Source organism: Cebus imitator, unplaced genomic scaffold (genome assembly GCF_001604975.1).
Source record: "Cebus imitator isolate Cc_AM_T3 unplaced genomic scaffold, Cebus_imitator-1.0 Scaffold315, whole genome shotgun sequence".
Taxonomy (NCBI): Eukaryota; Metazoa; Chordata; class Mammalia; order Primates; family Cebidae; genus Cebus; species Cebus imitator.
The window spans coordinates 620,877-646,547 of record NW_016107630.1 but is presented as its reverse complement, the minus strand read 5'-3'; the positions used below and the strand labels follow the sequence as shown (position 1 = coordinate 646,547).

Sequence of the window (25,671 nt, the reverse complement as noted above, 5' to 3'; positions counted from 1 at the left end):
CTGCCTGTGTCTTTCACTTCATCTCCTATCATTCTCACCTGTGCTCAATATGTTTTGCCACGCCTGAAATAGGCCATGACTGCTCATACCCTTGTACAACTAGGCCTTGATGTTTATGCTGTTGCTCTTTCTCTCACCAGGGGGACACTCTTCTCTCAGTTCTCTAAATGGCTCAATTATTTTATCATTTGCTATGGTTTTAATGTTCCCTCCAAAACTCATGTTAAAACTTAATCTTCGATGTGGCAGTATTGAGAGGCGGGGCCTTTAAGAGGTGACAGGATTGTGACAGCTCTGCCCTCATGAATGGATTATTCCATTTGTAGATTAATGCACTATCATGGGAGTGGGATTCATGGCTTTATCAGAAGAGAAAGGAAGACCCGAGCTAGCACATTAGCAAGCACAGGCCCCTCATCATGTGATGCTCTGCCCCACATCAGTACTCTCCAGAGAGTCTCTGCCAGCAAATAATGCGCACACCAGATGCAGGCCCTTGACCTGGGATTTCTCAGCATCCATAACTGTAAGAAATAAATTCATTTTCTTTAAAAATTGCCCAGTTTTGACTATTCTGTTATAAGCAATAGAAAGTATTCTATTACAAGCATCACTCCTTTGAGAGAGCTTATATAGTATGTATATTAAAGCCTCCTGAGGGCAGTTCTCAGCTGTCTGAGAATATCCTTATGCTTGTATCCTTGATGCTTGAGCCCTGCCTGGGACATAGTGGGGGCTCATTAAGTGATAAAGATGTTATTTGATGACAGTTCACTGTGGACATTATTTTCCTTTTCCTAGATACTACACGTACTAAGATCAACTTTTTAAGGGAAGCTATGCTGTTTATCTTACTGTCAATTAAATCCCTCTATGGTTTTTTCCACAAAAATCTTCTCTTTGCCATGATTGTGTCCACTTCAGATGTATAATTAAGTTTTTGTACCCAAGAACAGGACTTTACTTTTATAAATAATTAAGTGTATCTTCTTATATTAGATCAATCACACATGTATCTCCTGATTTTTCTGAATCTACTTTGTGATTCACACTTTATTCTAAATTTACTCCAAATTTCATGTTATCCAAAAATGTGAAAAAATGGATTTCTGTGCTTCCCCCAAGCAGATCCCAGGAGCCCCAGAGTAGCCAGTCTTCTAGAAATCTCAAAATTTTCTCTACTCAACACCTAGAAAGAATGATCAGAATTCAAAATAATTTTGGAAACTGAAGAAGACAGGGATAAATTTCTTAATAAAGACAAAAGCAAACATCTCACTTATAAAATTATAAGATTGGGTGTAAACATTCACAGGTAGAGCTCAAGAACTGAGAATGAATCAGCAACTAGTAAGCGAAAGAGCAAGCTTTCACATGTTTGTTATGTTGAATTCCTCTTTCATTTTGCTAGCACATTTCTTGAGTATAGTAACAGGGAGGGTGTGGAATGCAGAGACAAATTATAGAATAGAAATCAAGTATCATGGTTTCTAGTCCTACTGAATAGTCAACTGATAAAATAAACTCAAGGAAATTACAAACTGTGAATATGAAAATGTATAAATGGGGTTAAAATGCTTACTGATATATCCATAGCTTTAAAAGAGTATATGTATATAATTCTTTATAAGTACATATATAATTGTTATATAGGATTCTTGATGAGAATATAATTCTATAATAAAGAATTCTATTTATATATAGTTACATATAATTATATATATACTCTTAAGTATGTATATAATTTTATATATAATATATATATTATATATAAAATTTTATATATTATATATAAAATTATATACATACTTAAGAATATATATATAATCCCTATAAGTATATATATATTCTTATAAAGCATTTAAAAGTAACATCTTAGCAAACACATGATTATTCACTAACTTGAAATAGTCATTATGCAATGCCATTATGTTTTTCTATGGTAAAACTGTCTTTCAAAAATATTAGATTGAGTTTCAATTAATTTCCCTTGAATCTAGATGTTAATCTTTCTATCAAGTGGAGAGTGTACAGTCACTCAAAGACATAGTAAGTTTCCATTTAATTTCTTCTCTTTGCTTATAAACAACATTTGTTGCACTAGAATCAAGATGCTTTTTAAAAATGAAAACCTCTTGAAAATAACCTTCCATTAAAGTAATTTAAAATAATGTGATAATTGACACAGCAATTAGAACTTCATTGAATGGATAAACTAAAAGCATTTTTTTCTTATATATTATTGTGAGAATATTGAGTTTCTATTTTTAAAAATATCTACTTACATATTGTTCTTGAAATTGTAAGTGAAACATTCATTAAAGCTAGGACACAAGAAATTACATAATGGAGAGAAAAAATATTTCTCTTTTAACCAGTTATGTGAAATCGTTCTGATGCCATTTAATATAATTTTGAATATTGTCAACTATTTTTGCTACATTTATTATCCTCTGGCCTGAAAGTGAATGATGATAAAGAAAAAATTAGAAGTTACTGAATAAATATTTTCCACCTACCCAATGAAAATTTATAATATAGGATTGTGAAATTTTTATCACCTAAAGACACCTGTCAGTAAAGTTGAAGCAGTGAAGTCTCTGTGTATATTATGACCAAGAGATACTATGGGTAATGCATCCATCTGCACTCATGTGGAAACAGTGTCATAATGCTGCTTCAATTACTTCTTTTTCTCTAATTTTAATAAAATAATACATTTCCTGATCACATTAAAAAATTCCATTTAGCTTGAACTAGCTCCATCAGAGCAGCTTTGATTATTGTTAAAAATTGATTTGGTTATATGAGTCCAGTGAGTGGCTGTCATGTGACCATGACTTTCCACAGCAAATGCCCACTATGCTTCATCTTTCTGTTGTATTTCACGATTTTCTATTAACTTTAGTGACAAACTCATACAGAAAATATAGATTTAAACACACACACACACACACACACACACACACACACGATCTCAATGAAGGCACAGGTCATAATTGTTTGTGAATTAACTGATGGTTTCCTATAATTTTCGATGTTCTGAATCAAAGTCCTTAAAGTAATGAATTGTAATGGCAATATCATTAAATTAAATTATAGAAACCTAAGTCATTCAGTGAAAAAAAGGTAATATGTACTTATATTTTTTATCTATAGAGGAAGGTGAACATTTAAAAATGAAACCTATCACTGAAAGCAACTGACTCAGTCTGAGCTTTGGTTGTACAAATCCCATAGTTTTTAAACAGATATTGTAGTCTAGTACTTAAATATTAGAAAGAGGATACAGGGCTCATTGGGAAGATAAGATCTGGGACTAACAATGAAACCAAAACTTAAAAAAGGGAGTGTTAATTTGTTAAAGTTCTCCCTTCAAACTGTTTTGAAGATGAATTACTATTTATTTATTTATTATTCTCTTCATGAATAACTAATTGGCAGTCAGAAGCAAACTTCTTTGCTTCAGAGTAGCCCTCAAAAAAGATTTCAAGACCTCAAGAGTTTATGAATAGTTTGAGAACATAATTTAACAGGAAGGTTTTTATAAATAACAGTACCTGAATTTTACTGATAATTTTTAGCTGTCCTTTCATATTTCTAATTTGCATATTCTAACTAATGAATGCCTGTCAAATAAGATAAAAAAATCAGGGATTTCAAAGACACTGAAGTTCACTTAAATAAATTAGAAGTCAGTTGGGTGATTGCAAAACTTATAAGAGCAGCTACCCAGGAACGCAAGCCTGTAATCTGTTTTGAATCTCATTTCTAGGCCACAGTGATACATCTGGTTCTGTTTTAATAGTCATTTTCACTCCAAAGTTGTACCAGGAAAATGATCTGGAGTACCCAGATTACTCTCTAGCTGATTCCTGAGTTTTTATATTCAGCATTCATTGAGGCATTTTATCAATTTAAAAATTATATATATTTAAATGTGCAGCATGATATATTGTTATACATATACACAGTCAAATGGTCACTACACTCAACCCAATTAACACATCCCTCATTTTAAGCAGTAACTTTCTTTTGGTGTTTAGTGTGTCTAAAATCTACTCTCTTAGCAAATATCCAGTATACAATACAATATTATTAACTAGATTCCTCATGCTGTGCTTTAGATCTCCAGACTTACTCATCTGACATGACTGCAACTTTGTATCCTTGAACTACATATTTTTGTAACCTTCTTACTTCATGCCCCAAATCTGATAACCACAGTTCTACTCTCTAAGTATTCAACTTTTTTTTTTTTTTTGGGTCTTTAGATTCCATATATAAGAGAGATCATATAACATTTTCCTTTCTGTGTTTGGCTTATTTCATTTAGCATAATGTTTTCCAGGTTTATTTATTTTGACACAAATGGCAGGATCTTCTTTTTTTACAGCTGAACAAAACTCCATTGTGTATATATACTACAATTTCTTTATCCATCTACTGATGGACACTTAAGCTTGCTTCCATAATCTGGCTACTGTGAATAATATTGCAAAGAATATGGGAGTCCATATACATATATATATATATATATATATATATATATATATATATATGATATGTTGATTTCATTTCCTTTGGGATTTACCCAGAAGTGGAATCGCTAGGTTACATGGTGGTTCTATTTTTAAGTTTTTGAGGAACTTCCATATCGTTTTCCATAATGGCTGCACCAATTTACATTTCCTGCAACAGTGAACAAAAGTTGCCCTTTCTTTTCACCTTCATCAACACTTGTTATAATTTATCTTGTTTGATAATATTCTAACAGGTGTAAGGTAATATCTCATTGCAGTTTTGATTTGCATTTTCCTGAAGAACCGTGATGTTAAGTATCTATTCAAATACCTGTGCCATTTATGTCTCCTTTGGTCCATTATTTACTCAGGTTCTTTATTCAAAGATATTTATTCAGGTTCTTTGCTCAAAGAATGTTAACATATACACTCAGGACACATAACTCTCATTTATTTTTCTATGATTTCACATTTCTTCTCTTCATAGAATCTTGACTCAAAGAATCTGAGTAAAGCATTTTGAAATCAAGTTATTTGTTTTTCTGCTTTTGAGTTGTGAGAGCTCCTTATATATTTTGAATATTAACCCCTTAAAAGATATATGGTATGAAATTATTTTTCCAAATCCATAGAAAGCCTTTCATCTTGTTTCCTTTTTTGTATAGAAGTTTTCAGTTTGATGTGGTCCTAGTTGTTTATTTTTGCATTTGCTGCCTGTGCTTTGGTGTCCTATTTAAAAAATCATAGTCAAAGCCAATGTCTAGGAGCTTTTTCCCTGTATTTTCTTCTAGAAGTTTTATATTCAGATATATATTTAGATATTATGTTTAAGTCTTTAATTCATTTTGAGTCTGAGTTTAAGTTGAGCCCAGTTTTACACTGAAACCAAAACCAGAAAAAGGGTAGTACAGGAAAAAATGTATATGCCATATCTCTAATAAACATGGGTGCAAAAATCTTAACAAAGGAATAACGAACTGAGTTCAACAGCACATTAAAAGAATCATTCACCATGATCAAACAGCAGTCATCTTAGGAAGGCGAGAATGATTCAATCTATGCAAACCAGTAAATATGATAACACCACAGTAACAGAATAAAGCACAAAAACCATACAATAATCTAAATAGATGCAGAAAAAGCATTTGACAAAATTGAATATTCATTTTTAATAAAACTGCTCAACAAATTAGATATACAGGGAATGTACCTCAGCACAGTAAAGGCCACATATCACAAGCATGCAGCTAACATCATACTCAATAGTGAAAAGCTGTAAACTTTTCTTCTAATATCAAGAACAAGACAAGGATGTCCACTCTCCTCATTTTTACTCAACATAGTACTGAAGTCCTAGCAGACTAATTAAGCAAGAAAAAGACATAAAAGCACTCAAATCAGAAAGAAAAAGTTAAAAGTTAATTAGTAGATACCATGATATTATATGTAGGAAACTCTAAAGCCTCCATTAAAAAAAAAGCAGAACTGTTAGAATAAATGTATTCACTAAATCTGCAGAATACAAAATCCACATGCAAAAATTAGTGGTGTTTCTATAAATTAACAAAAAAATCTGAAAAAGAAATCAAACAATAAATCTTACTTACAGTAGCATAAAAATAAACACTTAGGAATAAATTTAACCAAGGAGGTGAAATATCTGTATACTGAAAATTACAAAACATGAATTAAAGAAATTGAAGAAAGCACAAATAAGTGATAAGATATCTCACGTTCAAAGACTGGAAGAATTAATAGTGTTAAATTAGTGGATACTGAAAATTACAAAACATGAATGAAAGCAATTGAAGAAAGTACAAATAAGTGATAAGATACCCCATGTTCAAAGACTAGAAGAATTAATAGTGTTAAAATAGTGAATACTGCAAACTACAAAGCATGAATTAAAGAAATTGAAGAAAGTACAAATAAGTGATAAGATATTCCATGTTCAAGGACTGGAAAAGTTAATAGTGTTAAAATATACATACTATCAAAAGCAATCTAAATATTCAATACAATCCCTACAAAAATTCCAATGGCATTTTCACACAGTGGCTCACATCTGTGGTCCCAGCACCTTGGGAGGCTGAGGTGGGTGGATCATGAGGTCAGGAGATCGAGACCATCCTGGCCTACATGGTGAAACCCTGTCTGTAGTAAAAATACAAAAATTATCTGGGTGTGGTGGTATGTGCCTATAATCCCAGCTACTCAGGAAGCTGAGGCAGGAGAGTGGCTTGAACCCAGGAGGTGGAGATTGGAGTGAGCTGAGATTATGCCTACGCCATTGCACTTTAGCCTGGCGACAGAGTAAGACTCCGTCTCAAAAAAACCAACCAAACAAAAAAAGCAATAATTGCCCAATAAAATGTAATCCCGAATCCTAAGGGACATTTCAGTTTATAAATTGTGAGGTGGATCCTATTTAGCTGTTATGATTACTATGCATTGCATGCCTATATTAAAATATCTCATGTAACCTATAAATATGCACACCTACTATGTATCTACAAAAATTTTTATAAATTAAAAAAGTGTATATACCCTTTGCTGATCAATTACATTATACTAAAATATATTATGAAATAATTAGAGATATATGCAATTTGGTTTTCTCTGCACTGCTTAAACTAGTAGTGTATTAAGAAGAAACCATATAATGGATTTTAAAAATAAATTTCAGTGCATTTATAATGTGGGATAATATGTGACAACTGAAGGTAGTAAATACACAGAAGTACATTGACATGCAAAATGTACTTTGGTGTACCAAGTGGCAGTAAAGTTCAATTTGATTATACATATGAAAATAAACAAAAATAAACTGTGAGGTGCTATACAATATTTTGTGAATTTACATTTAATTCCTCAATTAGCAAGCTTTAATCAAGTAGTGCTATAACCTAGGTTTTTTTCTTCAATAAAAGTTTCCCAGGATTTACAACCATCAATTTTTAATAAAAATATTTTCAATGAAGTCTATTTTTCCCCACAGCACTTATCATCTTATTATATACCAGATAATATATTTAACATTTATTGTATTTTTTCTCTCTCCACTCACAAGAATGTAAGCCCAATAAGGTAACAGACTTTAGCTGTTGTTTTTTTTTTAATTCACAGAAATATTCCAAATTGCTACAATAATGCTAAGAATATACTAGGGTCTCAATAAATATTTATTTAAAAATGAATGAATGAATTAGTCTCTGTGATACATATAAAGCAATAAGGAAGGCATGCTCTATCACACTTATACAACTTATGAAAAGAATTAGCTTTCTACTTTTAAATGTCATTACTTTTCTTAGTCATATGGCTTAATTTACAAACAGATTCATTTGGAACAGATTTTGAAATTAACAATTTGAGTGTTAATCTTTATTTTAGTAGTGAACTCACGCATCTACACAGTCTATATACATGATGGATTGTGTATGAGAAAAATCAGAATCAAAATATTTATTTATGTTACTATTTCTATACCCATTACAGAACTTCTGTTTCTATACTTCAGTGTATCAGCACCATAAACTAGTTATTTGAATAAATTTCATTTGTCTGGTCATATCTCTTATAAAAAATTCATTTTGTTGGTACACATGTCATTTCTGAATAGAAATCATTAGAAAGGTGGATTTAATAAATATTGTAAAACCAGAGAACAGAAATGGGTTGGGCAATGAGAGCCAATGAATGGACGACATGAGAGAAATGGGAGGATGATGATTGAGAGGCTTAGGGCTTTGAGTGAATGAAAAAGATTTGAACTAACGGCAAGAGAGAATTTGATGGGAAATTAAAAAAAAAAAAGGATAGACAAATAGAAAGAAATACTGATTAGTACCCAAGGCCCAGCAGACATTAAACACTGTACTTATTTGGAGTAAGTACAATTGCAGAGTTACTTTACCAAATAAGATTCAACAGCTTAAACGTATACTGAATGAAAGGTTAGGTTAACCCAATATTAGGGAGTGAAATGAAGTAAAAATCAATTAGAACGAAAGAAAGATGGAAATATATTTTCTCTACCCCATTGAAATACCAAACTAAAATTATAAATTCAAATACTTCCCACTTTATGACTATCCTAAGTGTATATATTTTAATACTTACTTTAGTTCATACTTTAGCCAACATTGGTTAAAAAAAACATTTTCTGGCTGAGTTAAATATCTGACTCAAGCTAATGGTAGAGCTGATAAATAATCTTTAATTTTCTACAAATTAGATTGCCAGGTCTCTGGGCAAAAAATTATCTTAGGCATTTTTTTAGCTGAGAATGTCTTGATTTCCTCTTCATTTCTGAAGTAAAAGCCTATGTGGGAAACTTTACATTTTTAACCAAATCATTTGGGAACCAATATTTTAATAGCCGAAAAGTCTCTGGGTTATTCCCGGCTAGAGCTAAAGAGGCAGTGATTTTTTAATACCATGTGAATCCTTTTATCCTCTCTTCACAATTCTGGCAAAATCAAAACAAAACAAAATGCCCATAACCAAATACATTCATTTAACAAATTCATTCAACCAAAATGTATTATGTTTCTGCTACACACCAAGCAGTCAATACTTGGGGTAACCAATGGCATGATGGGGCCTGGTATAAAAAGATAAATTTAGGCAAACAGATTTCCTCTCTTAGCAATCTGAGGTATACTCAAAGGAATATAAATCATTCCATTATAAAGGCACATGCATGCGTATGTTCATTTCAGCACTATTCACAGTAGCAAAGACATGGAATCTACCTAAATGCCCATCAACAATAGCCCGGATAAAGAAAATGTAGTACATGTACATTATGGAATACTGTGCAGCCATAAAAAAGAATGAGATCATGTCCTTTGCAGGGACATGAGGGAGCTGGAGGCCATATACCCTTAGCAAAGTAATGCAGTAACAGAGAAAAATACTGCATGTTCTCACTTAGAAGTGGGAGCTAAATGATGAGAACACATGAACACATAGAGGGGAATGACACACACTGGGGCTCATCAGAGGACAAAGGATGGGAAGAGGGAGAGGACCAAGAAAAATAAGTAATGGGTACTAGGCTTAATACCTGGGTGATAAAATAATCTCTACAACAAACCCCCATGACACAAGCTTACCTATGTAGCACACCTGCACATATACTTTGAACTTAAAATACAAGTTAAAAAAAAAAGAAAAAAAAAGGAAATCCAAGCCAACAGACAATAAGCTAGTGAGACATTTCATGTAGAAATGAGAGCTAAATGGCCACAATGTGGAGTGGGTCGAAGGGTTATGACAGTCATGTGACAGAAGTTCAGAGGAGGCAAGAGTAAGCCATGGAGAGAACAAGACGGGAGAAAACTTTAGTTTCTTCTGAAGAAGAAACCACATGTCCCGTGAAAGGGAAATGGCAAAGGTCTTGCCCCAGAACTGTCCCACTGGTTCTTGAAGTTCCAGTTTGAGGGTCCACGCATGTACAGAATATAATAGGCTTCATTTTCATAGTCAGTTTCTGATTTTCCATCTAAGAAGAAACTGGCATTTGAATAATTACTTCACCATTCACTTCTATGAGGACACACAGTACTCTATGCATATTTACATATTAGGGTTTACCCCCTGGGCACACATCTACACTCAGGACACATAACCCTCATGTATTTTTCTATGATTTCACATTTCTTCTCTTCATAGAATCTTGATTCTAAGACATAAGCAATAGCATGTACATGTAAGCTTTGAGTGGGCATGGAAGACTTGCCTATTACTAATATTCCTGTCTTACAGGACCTGTGAGGGAAGACAGGCAATGCGACTAGTTGGAAGACTATTTGCTTTGTGGCTGTGAAACCCTCGATGGGAATTCTGACTCCACTGCTAGTCATGCGACTTTGGCTATACCACTGTATTAGTCTGCTCTCATGCTGCTAATAAAGACATACCCGAGACTGTGTAATTCATAAAGGAAAGAGGTCTAATTGACTCACAGTTCCACAAGGCTGGGGAGGCCTCACAATCATGGTAGAAGGCAAATGAGGAGCGAAGTCATTCTTACATGGTGCCAGGCAAGAAAACGTGTGCAGGGGAACTCCCCTTTACAAAACCATTACATCTTGTGCGACTTACTCACTCTCATGAGAACAGCACAGGAAAGATCTGCCCCCATGATTCAACTGCTCCCCACTGGGTCCCTCACATAACATGTGGGGATTATTACAGTTCAAGGTGAGATTTGGGTGGGGACACAGAGCCAAACCATATCAACCACTTTCATCCTCCCAGACTTAGTTGATGTCAATCAAAAAATATATGTAAAAAAATTTCACTCTCAAGTAGGTTGTGGAAATACTATATGCAGCAGCAGTTACAACCAGCACATGGTAGATAGTCAATAATCTTTACTTCTGTGTCTGACTAGCCCATAGTCACACCTGGCAATGAGCAGGAGTCTCATCTGAAACCCACTCATAACTCAATTGTATCCTCCAGCCCAGGCATTTCTACATGTTCATGAAAATAAATTCAGGTAATATTCAAGCCTGGACACTGTTATCTTCCAGATTCTTTTTGAAGGCACTGCTCCATATTCTTCCTTCCTTCTTGATATCCTAAGGTGCCTTCTTTTTTATCATTTCCTTTCTTCTGAAAAAACTGCCTTTAGCCCTTCTTTTAGTTAAGATTTCCTGCCAGTACATTCTCTTAGTTTTTCTTCAGCTGAGAATGTCTTGATTTCTGGTTCATTTCTGAAGGATACAGGATTTTGAGCTGTTAGTTCTTCTTTTAGCACTTGAAAAATGTCCCACTTCCTTCCAGACTCCATGGCTTGTGATGAGAAATCCACTGTCATTACAATTGTTTGTTTCCAATAAGTAAGGTGTCATCTTTTTCTTGCTGCTATCGAGATTTCTTCCTTTTCTTCACTTTTCAGAAATTTGACTATGATCTATTTTGGTATGGAGTTCTTTGGGGTTGCCCTCTTTGGAAGTTTACTTGGCTTCTTGAATCTACACGGTTATGTTTTTTGCAAAAATTGGAATATTTTCAGCCATTATTTTTCTATTCCTACCTTTTTCAACCCTCCTCTGGGACTCTGAAGACATGAATGCTACATCTTTTGTTAGAGTCCCACAGTTCCCCAAGGGCTGTTTTCATTCTTTCCTTTAGTCTTTTTTTCTCTCTGTTTTCCAGATTGGTCAATTTCTATTGCTGTATCGTCTTGTTCACTGACTCTTTCTGATGTTCTCTCATTTTACTGTTGAGCACATCAATTGCGTTTTGTATTGAAGTTACAGCATTTTTAAAGTCCAAAATTTTCATCTTTATATCTTCTATTTCTTTGATGAGACTTTCTGTTGTTTCATTTGTTTCAATCATGCTTGTAAATTTTATAATGGAGGCTTTAAAATATCTGCCAGATAATTATAGCAGCTCTGTCATGTGAATGCAGGCATTTATCAATTCTCTTTTATGATCCAACTTGAGGTTTTCCCAGGTCTTGGCATAATGAGTAATTTTTAACTGAAATCCTGACAATTTGGTATAATATTAAGAGACTCTTGACCTTATATAAACTTTCTGTTTCTGCTAGCTTTCCTTGGTGTCAGCCTAAAAGAGGAAGTGGAGAATGCTATCTCCTTAATGTGAGATAGAAGCCCAGGTATCTTGCTAGGCCTTCTTTGACACCCGAGGGGCATGGCTCCTTGTTACTGCTTGGATGAGGTGAGAATTCTGGCTCTCCAGTAAGCCTGTACTGATACACCTCTGGCTGAGAGGTGTAGGCATGCCTTGTTGCTGCTCCCTACTTGGCCTTTACTGACACCATGAGAAGGAGGAAGGTAGAGTGGCCTTACTACCACGCAACGATGATGAAGGTCCCGACTCTCCACTAGACTTGTGTACTACTACCCCAGGAGGGAGGAGAAGCAACATCTCTTTATTCTCAGGTGAGGGTAGAAGTCCAGGCTTCTGGCATGGATGGGGGTGGTGGCTTATTACTGCCCAGTGGGGATGTGAGACTGCTTGGTGAGGGTAGACATCTAAGATCCCCACTTGTCCTTTGCTTGCATGGATGAGTGTGGGGATGGTATATTTATCTGTGGTGTTGGGTTGGAGTAGAGCAGTTATGTCTAAAAGTTTCCTCTCTTGCTAGGCTGCCTCTTTCCTGGTTTTTTGGCTAGAGAGAGCAGGCTTTCCACCTGTGTCTATTGTTGTTTCTGGATTGTTGGGCTTCTTAGGCTCCAAGTGTGAGATATGTGAGGAAAAAAAATCACAGTGGTGAGGAAACTCACCACTGTGTTTTTTCGTGGGTCTTGAGGTCCTTAGTCAATCTGCCTTCTCTCCACCTTTCAGTCTTCTTCTATTAGGTTTATATATAAGGGTTTTTAGCTGTATATAGTGTGAGGCATAGAGAAAAGTAAGTCTACTCCATCTTCTTGGAAGTAGGAGTCTGCCCTCATTAGCTTTCTGATGCATAGTATTTCCACCTTAGATTATAAGTATTTCATAGGACAATGTTAATTCTGATTGTCAAATTAGCAACACAAACTGTTTACACTCTACCCTTTAGCCAGAGAATATGTGATGCTAAATTTTCTGCTTTCCAATTACCAACAATGCTAAGCAGTGAGAAGTCATTATTAATAGAGTATTACCAGAGAGTTCAGTCTAGTCATCACATAAAAGTTTTCTCCGTAGGTCAATTCAGATTACAAAACATGAATGTGCTCATAGCACTAAGCCCAAGTTGAGCAAAGTTATTTTTTAAAAAGTATGTAAATAATTTTTGAAGTCTTAATTTTTATTATTTTGGGGGTGTTATTAAAAGTACAATTCACTACATCTCACAGCATCCCGTTAAGAGGACAATGGAAGAAAGAAGTTCCCTCAGCTTTGTACCACAAGAAGCTGAACAACCAATTTATTTTTATATTTTAAAAGTCATAAAGCCAATCATTTCCTTCTTTGGCTGCCAGAAACTTCAGGATCAAGTCTGGTAATGACACAGATTTTCATACCCTTCATTTCATTTTGTTCCTCAGTTGAGATTTTACTTTTACAAAGATTTCCTCATGTATTTTTTTTTCCAGTAGGATAGTATGCATTTTGGTACTTCATTTATTTCAGAAACATATGGGTGAATAAATATATTAGAAAAAGACAGTGAGTTTATAAGCCCCTAATAGGACTGGAAACAAACTTCAGGTATGTTATTAACTCATCAGAGGAACTTAATATATGCTGCCATTTTCATCCCAAATGGCCTCTTTTTCAAGAAGCCCCCCCAAAATATTTGTTTTTGTCATACAACTTACATTGTATTTGTGAGATGGAGGTTTTTAAAAGGGACAGACAAGCACAATTACTACCTGAAGGACCGAAGCACCACTATGGAGAAACTGAAGAGCACTTTCAGCAGAATCAATTCCACCAGTAGCCAAAATGGGAAATCCAGGCATAACACGAGCAATGGAGGTCACAGCTCTCAAAGCAATAGGTCTGATTGCTGTCCCTACACAAAATGAGAATAATCAATGGTTAGCATACTGACCACTTGAGTACACTGTCTTATATTACTTGTATTATTATCATGTAATAACAGTGTCATATGGGACAAATTTCAAATTTCTTTCTCTCTGTTTAAGATGTATACATGTGTAGTGTATAAATGGTATGTTTTAAAGTATGTTGATTTGTCAATGAATGTTTATTTATTCTAAGGACTTTGATACTAATATTGAATGCAGACATATTATACAAGTAGGTACAGCAAACACAGAATTCTCTATGCATGGATATTACATGCATATTACAATTTGATATACAGTAATGTGTAAAAGATTGCATAGAACATTCAAGCATCAGTGGCTCACGCCTGTAATCCCAGCATTTTGGGAGGCCAAGGCCGGTGGATCACATTAGTTCAGGAGTTCGAAACCAGCCTGGCCAACATGGCAAAACCCCACCTCTACTAAAGATTAAAAAAAAAAAAATTACAGGCAGGCACCTGTAATCCCAGCTACTTGGGAGGCTGAGGCAGGAGAACTGCTTGAACCTAGGAGAAGGAGGTTTCAGTGAGCTTAGATCGCCCCATTGCATTCCAGCCTGGGCGACAGAGTGAGACTGTCTCAAAAAACAAACTAGCAAACAAACAAATGAAAAGAACAGCCTATTTTGAAAAGAAAAGCAACAATCATGTATAGTACATCAATAGGCATACAGCAATGTTATGTTTCTGCAGAGTACAAAGCAACTGGTATGAACATAGACTCTGAGAAAGAAGGCAAGGTGCTGATGAACTTACAGATTCCATGTTGCTTTTTATATGCACTTCCCACAATTTGAAAAAAAAATAAGGAGCCTAATCTAATTTTTCACATATTAGAAAGTTTTAATCAAGTTAAAGAGAATTTACTAGAATCCAGTAATTAGAGTGTATGCATTTAGTTTTAAATATTTAATTAGCCAGACATTGCTAGTATATTATTCCCTAATAGTAATAAAAATTGTATGGATGGAAGAATACTTTGGGGTCATTTTTAAAATGAATATATTGTACTAAAGCTACTTTGAATTATCAAATGTCAAACATCCCAGAGTACATCAATGCTTTCATAAAAAGGAATATAATTTGATATTCATGGAATTTCCTCATAAGTCAGGCATATTTTAAAGCATTTTCTGAATTAAAGACAGTTCAATTTATGTAAGAATTTGACAGTGCCTTAAATAAGGCTCCACAAACAACATAAACTAACAACTGGTTCAGCCTTATGTGGTGAGTTCTTTACCATCACCTTTACCACTAGTCACCAGCAATATCAATATGTATTTACTGGAGTGCTCACTCTGAGGTAGCACAAAGAGCTTTCCTTTAATAAATGGTCAGAACTTAAAATTTAATTTAATTTAATTTAGAAAATAAAATAAAAATAATTAAGAAATGAAAAGTAAAAAAAAAAGTCTTTCAATCTGAAAAGGCTAGATACCGTATGATTCCAACTGGAAAAGGAAAAACTATGAAGACAGTGAAAATGTCAGTGGCAGTGGTTGTCAGGACTGAACTGGTGGGATAAATAGGGAGAGCAAAGAGGATTTTTAGGACAGTGAAAATATTATATATACTATAATGGTGGATGCATGCTGCTATACATTTACATACAAAAAAATACACACTTAGAGAATGTATCTGTTACACTCATAGAATGCACAACACCAAGAGTGAAACCTATAGTAAAGTTTGGATTTCGGGTGGTTAGGCTGTATGTGTCAATGTAAGTTAATTGATTGTAACAAATGTATCACTCTACTGGGGAATGCTGATAATGAGGGAGGTCATGCATGTCTCTGAGCAGTGGGTATATTGAATATCTCTGTACCTTTCTCTCAATTTTGCTGTGAACCTAAACTACTCTAAAAAATAAAGTCTAAAAAAGAGGCCGGGCATGGTGGCTCATGCCTGTAATCTTAGCACTTTTGGAGGCTGAGGCAGATGGATGACTTGAGGTCAGGAGATCTAGACCAGCCAACATGGTGAAACCGCGTCTCTACTAATAATTAGAAAAATTATCTGGATGTGGTGGCACATGCATGTAATCCCAGCTACCTGGGAGGCTGAGGCAGGAGAATACCTGGAACTTGGGAGGTGGACACTGTAGTGAGCCTAGACTGCGCCACTGCATGCCAGCCTGGGCAACAGAGCAAGACTGTCTTTAAAAAAAAAAAAAAAAAAAAGCAAAAAAGAATCGATGGCTTTCTTTTTATCCTGTTCATATCTGTTTCAGATAAAATTGAACCTTTACATGACTAATGCTTTTGTACTCAACACAAAAATGTTGGTGGAAATGTCTACTTGTGGCTCCCATACCTAAAACATCTTCCTCTACATATTACTATAGTATTTCTTAATTAGGAATATTCAAGCTGACACTTCAACATTCATAGCAGACATTTTAAATACAAAGTATTAAGTTGGGCAAATTAGAAACTGGACATTAAGATTTTACTTCTGTATTATTTATCAGTGACTCTTCACAGAAGAGGCTAATAGTGAACAGAATTTATAGTGAGAATACAAAAACACACGTATACACACATATCTTGAGCTATACTAAAAGAAATCTACATGACAATAAAAGTTAAAGTAAAGCATTTTTTAAAGAAATCTATAACAAACTTTTTGATAGACGCACAGCTATCTCTGCATAACATAAATGACATAGTCAGTACATACTAACCCAATGGCTTCTTTACATACACATTACTTTGAAGTAATAAAGAAATATTGGGGTTTTCTCCCTTATTTAGTTGACCCAAGAAAGTAAATTTGAGCTAAGCAGATAAATAATTTATTTCTAACTCCACTGTTAGAAGACTATCATTAACAGTAAGGGGTAAAATTTCAAAGTGGTATACAGGGATTTGGCCACATATTCCAATTGATATTAATGAACATCAAATGGCAATATTCCAGAACACAGCTTTGAAAAATTCACCAGTGACACTTAAAGGCCAACATTATTACACAGGTGTTAAAAAAAATCATCGAATTCTCATTGGCATTTGAAGATGTTCAATTAGGTCAATAAGACATTTTCTAATTTATATTTTTCTTCCTTTCTAAGGCTTTTATAATGTACCTACTTTGAACAGAAAAACTTTTCAAACGAATAAAAGTATTTTTTAAAGTTAAGAGTAACTATGTTCTCTGAGGAAATGAGATCCAAAAAAATGAAGAAATGATCTCTCTTTTTCTGGACTATAGTAAATTCAGTTTTTATTTCCATTATAAACTCAATTTGATTTTTTATAACTCAACTGATTTAATATGAAATATAATCTACCTGTTCTCAGCATTTTTATGGGGACTAGGTTTTAAAAATGACTTCATCCACTAAGAAAGGTTTCTAGAAGGAAAATGAAGGTATAGAAAATGATCTTTCTAAATTGTTATGTAGAATTTATTTTTAGTTTTAAAATGACAGAAATGAAGAAATAATAGGTTCAAGATAAAAATAAAACTTTTGATTTAAAGAAGATACATATATCAATGCCATACATAATTGTACGTATGCCAATTAAAATCATAAAGACTTCCTGAATCACAATTACTGAGATAAAGGTCTTTAAAAATTTTGTCACTGCTACAGTGATTAATGATTTTAGACCAAGGAGACTAGGGAGGAAGAAGCCAGTTTGAGATATTCAAGGAATGTGCAGGTGGGCTCTATCCTTAAAAAAAAACAAGGTTTAAATCAATAAATTGAAATCCTATACACTTAAATGAACTAACAGGTAACATGCAATTTAAATTAAGCCCTCATCTACATGGGGTGGCCAGATGAACCTAATGAGAAATTCAGTTACAACAAGCCATTCTGCTTCAACTGTGTGGAATCCTCCAATAAAAATCAAGCCAAGAAATTCTGAGTTCCTAGATTTTGAAACAAGTTGCAGGTTCAAACAAACAAATAAAAAAATGAACTGGACTTATGAGTTGTGACATTGCTATCAAGAACTTTGCTTTGCATTATGTGGCTCTCCTGGAGTAGCTGGTGGACTAGACTGAAATGTAACTTTTGGTTTCTAGTCAGTCTAGGCCCTCCATGTAGTCACAATTTAAAATACAAATCGGTGTGTTTAATTAATAGACTGTCTCATATAAACTGCACAGAACATTTTTGGATTGATTCATGTTTTAGAAAAACATTTTAGTAAGCCAGAGATTTTGAATTATAATCAATCTGATTTTGATGAAAAGTATTTTTCTTAAGAAAATGAATTCTCATTTGCCAGATATCATTTTAAATACAATTTCAGGAATGCTATCATTAGCTATAGTATTATATATTGATATATGTGTATTATGACAATAAGGTTCCTCACTCAGTCTTCATTTATCCATTCATCTTTATATCCACAAAATACTTCTTAAGCACTTACGGCTTCTTTTTTCCTGTTTATCAGTTTGTATCCTAACTATATATCTATGCTTGACTCACAAAACACCAGATCTTATCGTTGTAGTAGGTTATTTCAAGGTAGTAATTTGAATCCAGTTATTCATTTTCTACGAGTATTCCATTAGAAACAATTTAATTTGTTATAACATTACACATTTTATAAATACTATTAATATGAATTCTAGAAAGAAGGTAATTTAAGGATGAACTAGTCACCAACATCAGACAGACAATTGGGCCAACTGCGGAGGTTCAACTCTTAGTTCCATTTACAAGGGGTGTGACTTTGTGAAAAATTTTAACTGTCACTGTATCTAAATTTTGTCATCTATAAAATAATACAAATTGTAATAATACCTTCATAGAGCTGTTTTGAGGAATAAATTATATAATATATCTAAAGGGCTAGCGCATGATGAAATTATAGAAGTGTTTGCTGTTATAATTTGTGCTACCCTCAAGGACAACTGATTTCAGAGGGAACATTTATTTATTTACTTTGACATTGCCTTCTGTGTTCTTGTGTGTTTAGTGATGCAATTAAAACCAGTTTTTAAATTGGAAACAAAAGCATGATGCCTATGAGGACAGAACTTTATTCTCTGAAACCTAAGAGGACCATACATGTCCCCTCCTTTTTCTCTTTCCCAAATAGCTGTCATTTAGCAGTGTCATAATGTTGATGAAGATTACTTTGACTCCAAAGGAAAAAAGTCTCAAAGGCTGACATCAATGTATTTAAGGATTTCTTTTTGAGAAGCAAAATGTCCACGTACTAAACTAACATACAAGAATTTTAAGGACAATATCTGAACTCAAGTTTATTGGTGAAAAGGAGGCAGAGATGTACTTTGCATGACTAAATCCTTGAAGAAAAAAGGAATTTTTAATGGGCAAGAGAGTGTGGAACATATGCTAAATAACTGGAATTTTGAATAATTGAGTTTAATTCTGTTTGTTTTCTCCCCTAATCATTTGACTCCTAGGACAGCTACTGCTACACAATTAATTGTTAGAACTAAGTCCACAATAAACTCCCTGATAATAGCTCTAGCTGGCAATAAAACAGAAATTGGGTTATAATACTCATTCGTGCTCACTGTGTATGCAAAAAGAAAATGTACTTTTAATTTGCTTACATTAATTAAAATATAATCAGTTAAGTGAATAACAAATTCATTAGAAATTGAACTTTTACTGTCTAATTGTTAATAGTTTTAACATCATCCGGAAGAAAAAAAATTAGTGAATCAAGAATTTTAAGGATTTAGAAGGTAAGTGATTGATTTTTATAAACTGCATATAAATCAAGCACCAACAAATTTATGCCTTACTAAAACAAGTGTAAAAATGTTACTGAAGTTAATACACTGATAAATACACGAGACACAGCTATTTAAAAATACATCTTTACACATGGATTAGGGTCCCCTGAGAATATTTACATAATTCAACTAGAAACTGAAGTACTAAAAGGATCTAGGGTTATATGTAGAGATGTGTAATTTAAAGAGAAGAAATGGAAAAAATAAAGTTGATTATTTGATGTTATTTTAGTTTTTTTAGGAAAGCTAAAAATTTTATTCTGAAAATGTTTTAAATTTAGTTGAATTTTTCATGTTTTCTCCAAGTAAGTCTTCATATATTCATAGCTATGTTTATCTGCTTTATAGTTCATTCGATATGTTCCTAGTGGATTCATATTCAATAACTTGGTAACTAGCATGTGCCTGACATTTATTTTTAGCAATAAAATTAATAATATACATCAAAGAGGACCATTCTCCTTTCTGAAAGTGTCAGCTATAGTTAGTAGAATGAGTAGGATGACTCATTCATGGAGTGATTTCCACGTGCCAGACACTGAGGTGGGGGCTTCATGTACACTGTATACTTTAACCCTTATAACTCTGAAGGTGGGTGCTGTCATCTCTATTTTGTTTACAAAGAAAGAGCAGCTCACACTGAATAAATAACTTGCCCAGTGTCACATAGTTTAAAAAGGATGTAACACAATTTAAAAATCAAGTCTCTGTGACATGAAAGTTCCAATTTTCAGTTATTATTGAGAAGTGACAATGCAGCAGTTACAAAAAGGACCATCTTTGTATTGTTTTTGCCTAAGAAAAGTAGTATCAATATAGCCTGATGCTATGAGAATATGAAGGAAGTCCAATCAATGAGGTGTGAGTCTCAGATCATTTGCTTTATACAGTTGTGGCTTTGAGTAAGCTCCTCAACTTCCTAAAACATCAGTTTTCCCTATCTGAAAAGCAGAGACATTAATACAGTAATATTCCAGAAAGCTGGGATGTATTAAATGATACAACTCATGGAAAGGACTTGGCACAGTGCCCACCTTATACTGTATATTAGCTAATATTACTGTCAAAGCCAGAAAAAATTGATCACAAAAATAAACATTCAACTGAAACACATGTAAGGATAAACATTTAATTTTTAAGGGGTGTTATAATTCATTCCTAGATACAACATTTGGGGATCTCATTGTAATCCATGTATCATTTCACTGGTTTAAAACTTATGAATAGTAATAGCTTGAGTGTTCATAGCTTGAGTCTATGGTAGTAAATGTATGTATCTGTGTAAATAAATCTTTATTAGATTATTAAGTATAATTTGCAACATATATATACATTAAATACTCTGTTAAATACATATATACATATATACATATATGTTGCAGTAACACTTAAAATCTATGTAAAAAATCTATGTGTGTATATATATATCTTTTAAGTCTTTTTTGAAGAATCTGTTCCATTAGTGCTTAGACACAAAGTTACATATCCAACAATGTTCCTTGAAGTATTATTTTCTGTAGCAAAATGGTGAAAAACAATCTAAAGATCATGAGTAGTTACTCTATTAAATAAATTATAGTTCATCCATGTATGGTATACTAGAAAACCTTTAAAATTGACAGGCAAATAGCTCTAATTATAATGTTAAGAGTTAATCACAGTAGCAGAGCAAATATATATGGCATGGTCCCACTGGTGGCAAAAAAAGTACATGATTACACTTATTATGTGTGCATGTAAATGCATATACTGTTGAATTTTATACTGTTCACAGGTATCATCTCTGGGAAAGCTGGTGAGCCAAGCAGTAAAGGGGTTGAAGAACTTTCAAGTATAAGTATCACATAAGTTTATAAGTACATATAAATATACTTTATATTGTTTGATTCTTTTGATAAAAAGGTGCTGATGATTTACTTCTGTAATACAAATGCCTATTTGTATAAGCCTAAAATTTACCTTACAAGAATAAGCATCAGCAGAATACATGATGTGACAATTTTTATATATGAGATGTACAGTGATTCTATCCTCTGTACATTACGTTTGGTTCTGTGTCCCATATTTTAAATAAAAGATAACAAACACAAGAGAGTGAATGTGATGATCTCTCCTGATCTATCTTTCTCACACACATCTCAAATGTCTCTATATAGAGGTTAAAAGGAATCCTAATAACTGTCTCCAAATATTTGAAGGATAAGCATGAAAAAAGGGCTTATCCTATGTAGAAAACTGGAGCGAATGATTCAGCATACAGATTGGTTTAATTATTCTTATTTTTATTATTAATTTATTGTAAATTCAGCAATGAAAGCATCTACAATGGGACCTCTCTATTCTTTGAATCTCGATGGCTACTTGAGAAGATGCAACAGAAAGACTTCTCTGTACTACAGGAAATAATGGATTAGTTTTTATCTTCCAGGTCAAAATTTGGGGATACTGTATCTTTTTTGGTAAAGAGGAATTTTACATCCTCTATAGTTTTCCAATAGATACCAGTGGTTAACTTAGAAAAGAAGTAAGCACAAGTTACAATGAACCTTTAAGATTAAATACGTCAAATATAAATGCTTCTGTTCTGAATGCTTTCTAATTGACAGGCATTTTCCTATGTATTTTTGCATACATTGGGCTGGAGACGTTACTATGAAATAGGTATTTCTGTATCTATTTTTATAGATATGTAAGCTGAGATTCAGTAGGGATAAATGCCACATCCTCAAAATGACCCTGTTAGAAAGTGTGGGTTCAGTATTTGAATCCAGGCCTACATGATGCCCAATGCCATGCTTTTAACCACAATGCTATGCTGCTTCCTGATTTTAAATGTCTGGATATAAATTAAGCTTCAGGAAGAAGAATTAATAATAATTGTTACAATTAATAAAGATATATTAGCCAGGTATGATAAAACCAGAAAAACTAACATTAGATAAAAATAGGCATTATATTAATTGTTGAACAGGAATTAAATTAGAACTAAAGTAATCAGTAATTGTATAACTAGAGTAACCATATAGCACAGTTGTCCCAGGAGAGTCGCAGTTTATTATACCTGTATTTATTTGTGATTACATGATGTAACAATATCTATCTTCCTTTGGTCTAGCTATAAAAGTATCTCAGTTCAGATGATAAACAACTAGCTATAACTAAAGATAATTATGTCCAAGAATGATAGGACAAAGACAATTACAGAAGCAAAGTGAAATTTGTTTTAGAACTGAAATTAAATTTATGAGGAACTTAGAAACTCACTATACTGTCCAAAACTCAAAAGATGGCATGAGGCGCTAAATGTCTTTAAACTTGTCACTAGAGAAAAAAATATACAGCATTTACCGGGCATAGTCTATATGTATGTTCTTTCTATTTTCAACCTGTAGGTGGCCACCACAAGCTACACTTATTAAACAACTCATTAGCAGCATTTTCAATACTGTCATCTTCAGATAATTAGCAATTTATTTAAATAACCAATTTCTGTAGAAATAATTGCCATGAAATGCCCTGAACCTACTTTTTATAAACTATAATAAAAGTGTTAAGATAATCCCTGACATTTGCAAATGCCATTAGTTCACCTTTCCTTTTGATAGTGCTATGGCATTATGTTTAAACAATTACCCGATAACACAGCAGTTTAATGAAACAGTACAGTAAGCACATTCTTCAATATGGCCAGAGAGGACATTCAGACTTAGAAAGAAATCCAGTGTGCAGACATGTGTACCCAGAAGAAAAACACAGCTAAAAGAAAAAGAATTACTGAAATAGGGACATTATTGATATTTCCAAGTTGGTTTAGTTTCCATGGTAGATGCCATAACATATGTACTTTCTTTGGAAAAAAGAAAGGAAAGTTTCATATATTGATTCATGTGATAGGCTGGTGTAAACTATAATCATATATATCTATGAATATGTATAATATTTTCATTGTATTATTTGCTCAATAACCTTGTCACAGGAATGAACAAGCAGTAAGTTTTTCTTACTGTCAATCTTAGCTGTGCTTTTACTTTACAAATGGTGTGCACTTTCAAAGTACAGTTATTGAGGAAACCCTTAAATGGTTTTTAGATCACAGCTAGTATTTACCATTTAAAATAGACCAGAGTTCTAAGTCAGTTTCTTCCTTGCTGTTCAGTTCCTTATTCTACTAAGATTCGCAATTATACAGTGTTTCTTGGTTGCAAGTGGTAAAATTATTTGAAATCTTTATAATTTTTAAGCTGTTGTCCACTTTATATAAAAAAATAAAATTAGAATTCAAAGCCAGTGGCAATGTTATTTTTGTGGTTAGTTTGAAAAAATTTGAGAACCTAGTAAGTAACCATTGCTCTGCTAAATTATTCACTCATTATTTACATCCTCACAACATCATGAAAAGTCACATATGTATTATCTCCATTTTACAGACAAGGAAATTCAGGCTCAAAGAGTTAAATAGTACGTGCATGTAGGAAAGGCAGGGCTGTGTGGTTAAACAATGCATTACAACAATAAAACAATTAGTCTGCAATATCACCATAAAATTCATTGCTGGGTTTGAATATGAGGGCTTTTCTTTATTTCCAGATTAACACATGCCTCGGTCTCTCCAAATAAGAGCTTCCGGCAATGCTTGCTTTTTGCCTATAAATTTAAAGGGTTTACCTATAAGTATAAGCAGAAAAACTATTAAAAAAAAAAAGACATATTTCCCCAGCCCAGAAATTAGTCTGACCCATGACAGACTTAGTGGACTCGAAGTATGAACATTTCTTCTGAGATTTTGCTTTAGGATGTCCAGAGCAAATGTTATAAAGCATAAAAATCTCACCATTCTATGTTTTTTCAAAAATGATTATTTGAGTAGGAGAAAGAGGAAGATTAGAATGACAACGATAATGCCGACGACCAGAGTTTCACTTTACTCCTGGGAGAATCCAGGATAACAAGTGAGCATTATTCTGAGAACATACAGAAAAACCACAAAGAAAGAGGTTCCACAACCATTAGGATTGTATTACTTCTTCCTTTGGAAAACCACGATTTCTTTTCTCTGAAATCCTGTGCTCTGTTTACTCTGTGGGTGGTTCTGTGGCCAGGGTGTCCGTGGCAGCACTTGCTGTACTGTAAAACCATTCCTTTCACTCTCAGCAACGCATTCTCTTTTCGCTTTACAATGAATTGCATGTGTCAATCTCTATGCCCTGTGATAAGACTGTGTCCCTCAGAGTCTGCTGAAACACAGGCTACACAGCAGGTGATGGCGTTTTGTTCCCTTTTTTGGCCTGGACAACTTTCAAAGGTGTGGTGTGGGCAAGAACATCTCTACCTGGGCCCTTATCTGAACCCTATGAATCAATGCTCAGTCTAAAACTGACCAGGCACTTTGGAAAAGAGAGGTCCTACTGATTAATTGCTCTCTCAATTAGTTGACGATAACATTTCTTCCTAAATTTCAATAGGGTAGAAAATGAAAAATTATTTTCAATCAAAATTATTTCTTGTACCCAGCACCATGGCTGTTGCTAAAAGGCAGCAGAAGAGATGTCTCTTCTCAACAAGCTTATAAGGCTGGGCCAGTGAGGTAAAAACATGGACAACCCATGTTCAAATGCCCAATTTTGTGAGTCAGACAACAGACACTGCTGAAACTTAAAACACAAGGAGAGCCAGGAAACCTGAGGTAGTCTAGGAAGGTGTTGAGGAAGATGCAGGACTTCATTTGGGCTCTTGAAAGATGGGTGAGTAGGTCTGGGGTTAGAAATTAGGATATTTCAAACTGTTACAGAGGTTGGGAACAAGGTGAGAAAAACTGCAGATATAATAATGAACAAAATTTATAAAACATGTTAACAGCAAAACTAAAGTAGCCTCTCAGGT

General features: G+C 33.7%; 1 protein-coding gene across 2 annotated transcripts in view; it reads right to left on the bottom strand.

Moving 5' to 3' along the window:
- DPYD (dihydropyrimidine dehydrogenase) overlaps positions 1-25,671 on the bottom strand; it is a 758,429-nt gene that overhangs the window by 140,431 nt on the left and 592,327 nt on the right. For both annotated transcript variants that reach the window (XM_017503801.2, XM_017503800.2), the window contains exon 17: positions 13,874-14,016. In XM_017503801.2, coding sequence (XP_017359290.1) covers positions 13,874-14,016 — 143 coding nt within the window. The remainder of the gene's footprint in view (positions 1-13,873; positions 14,017-25,671) is intronic.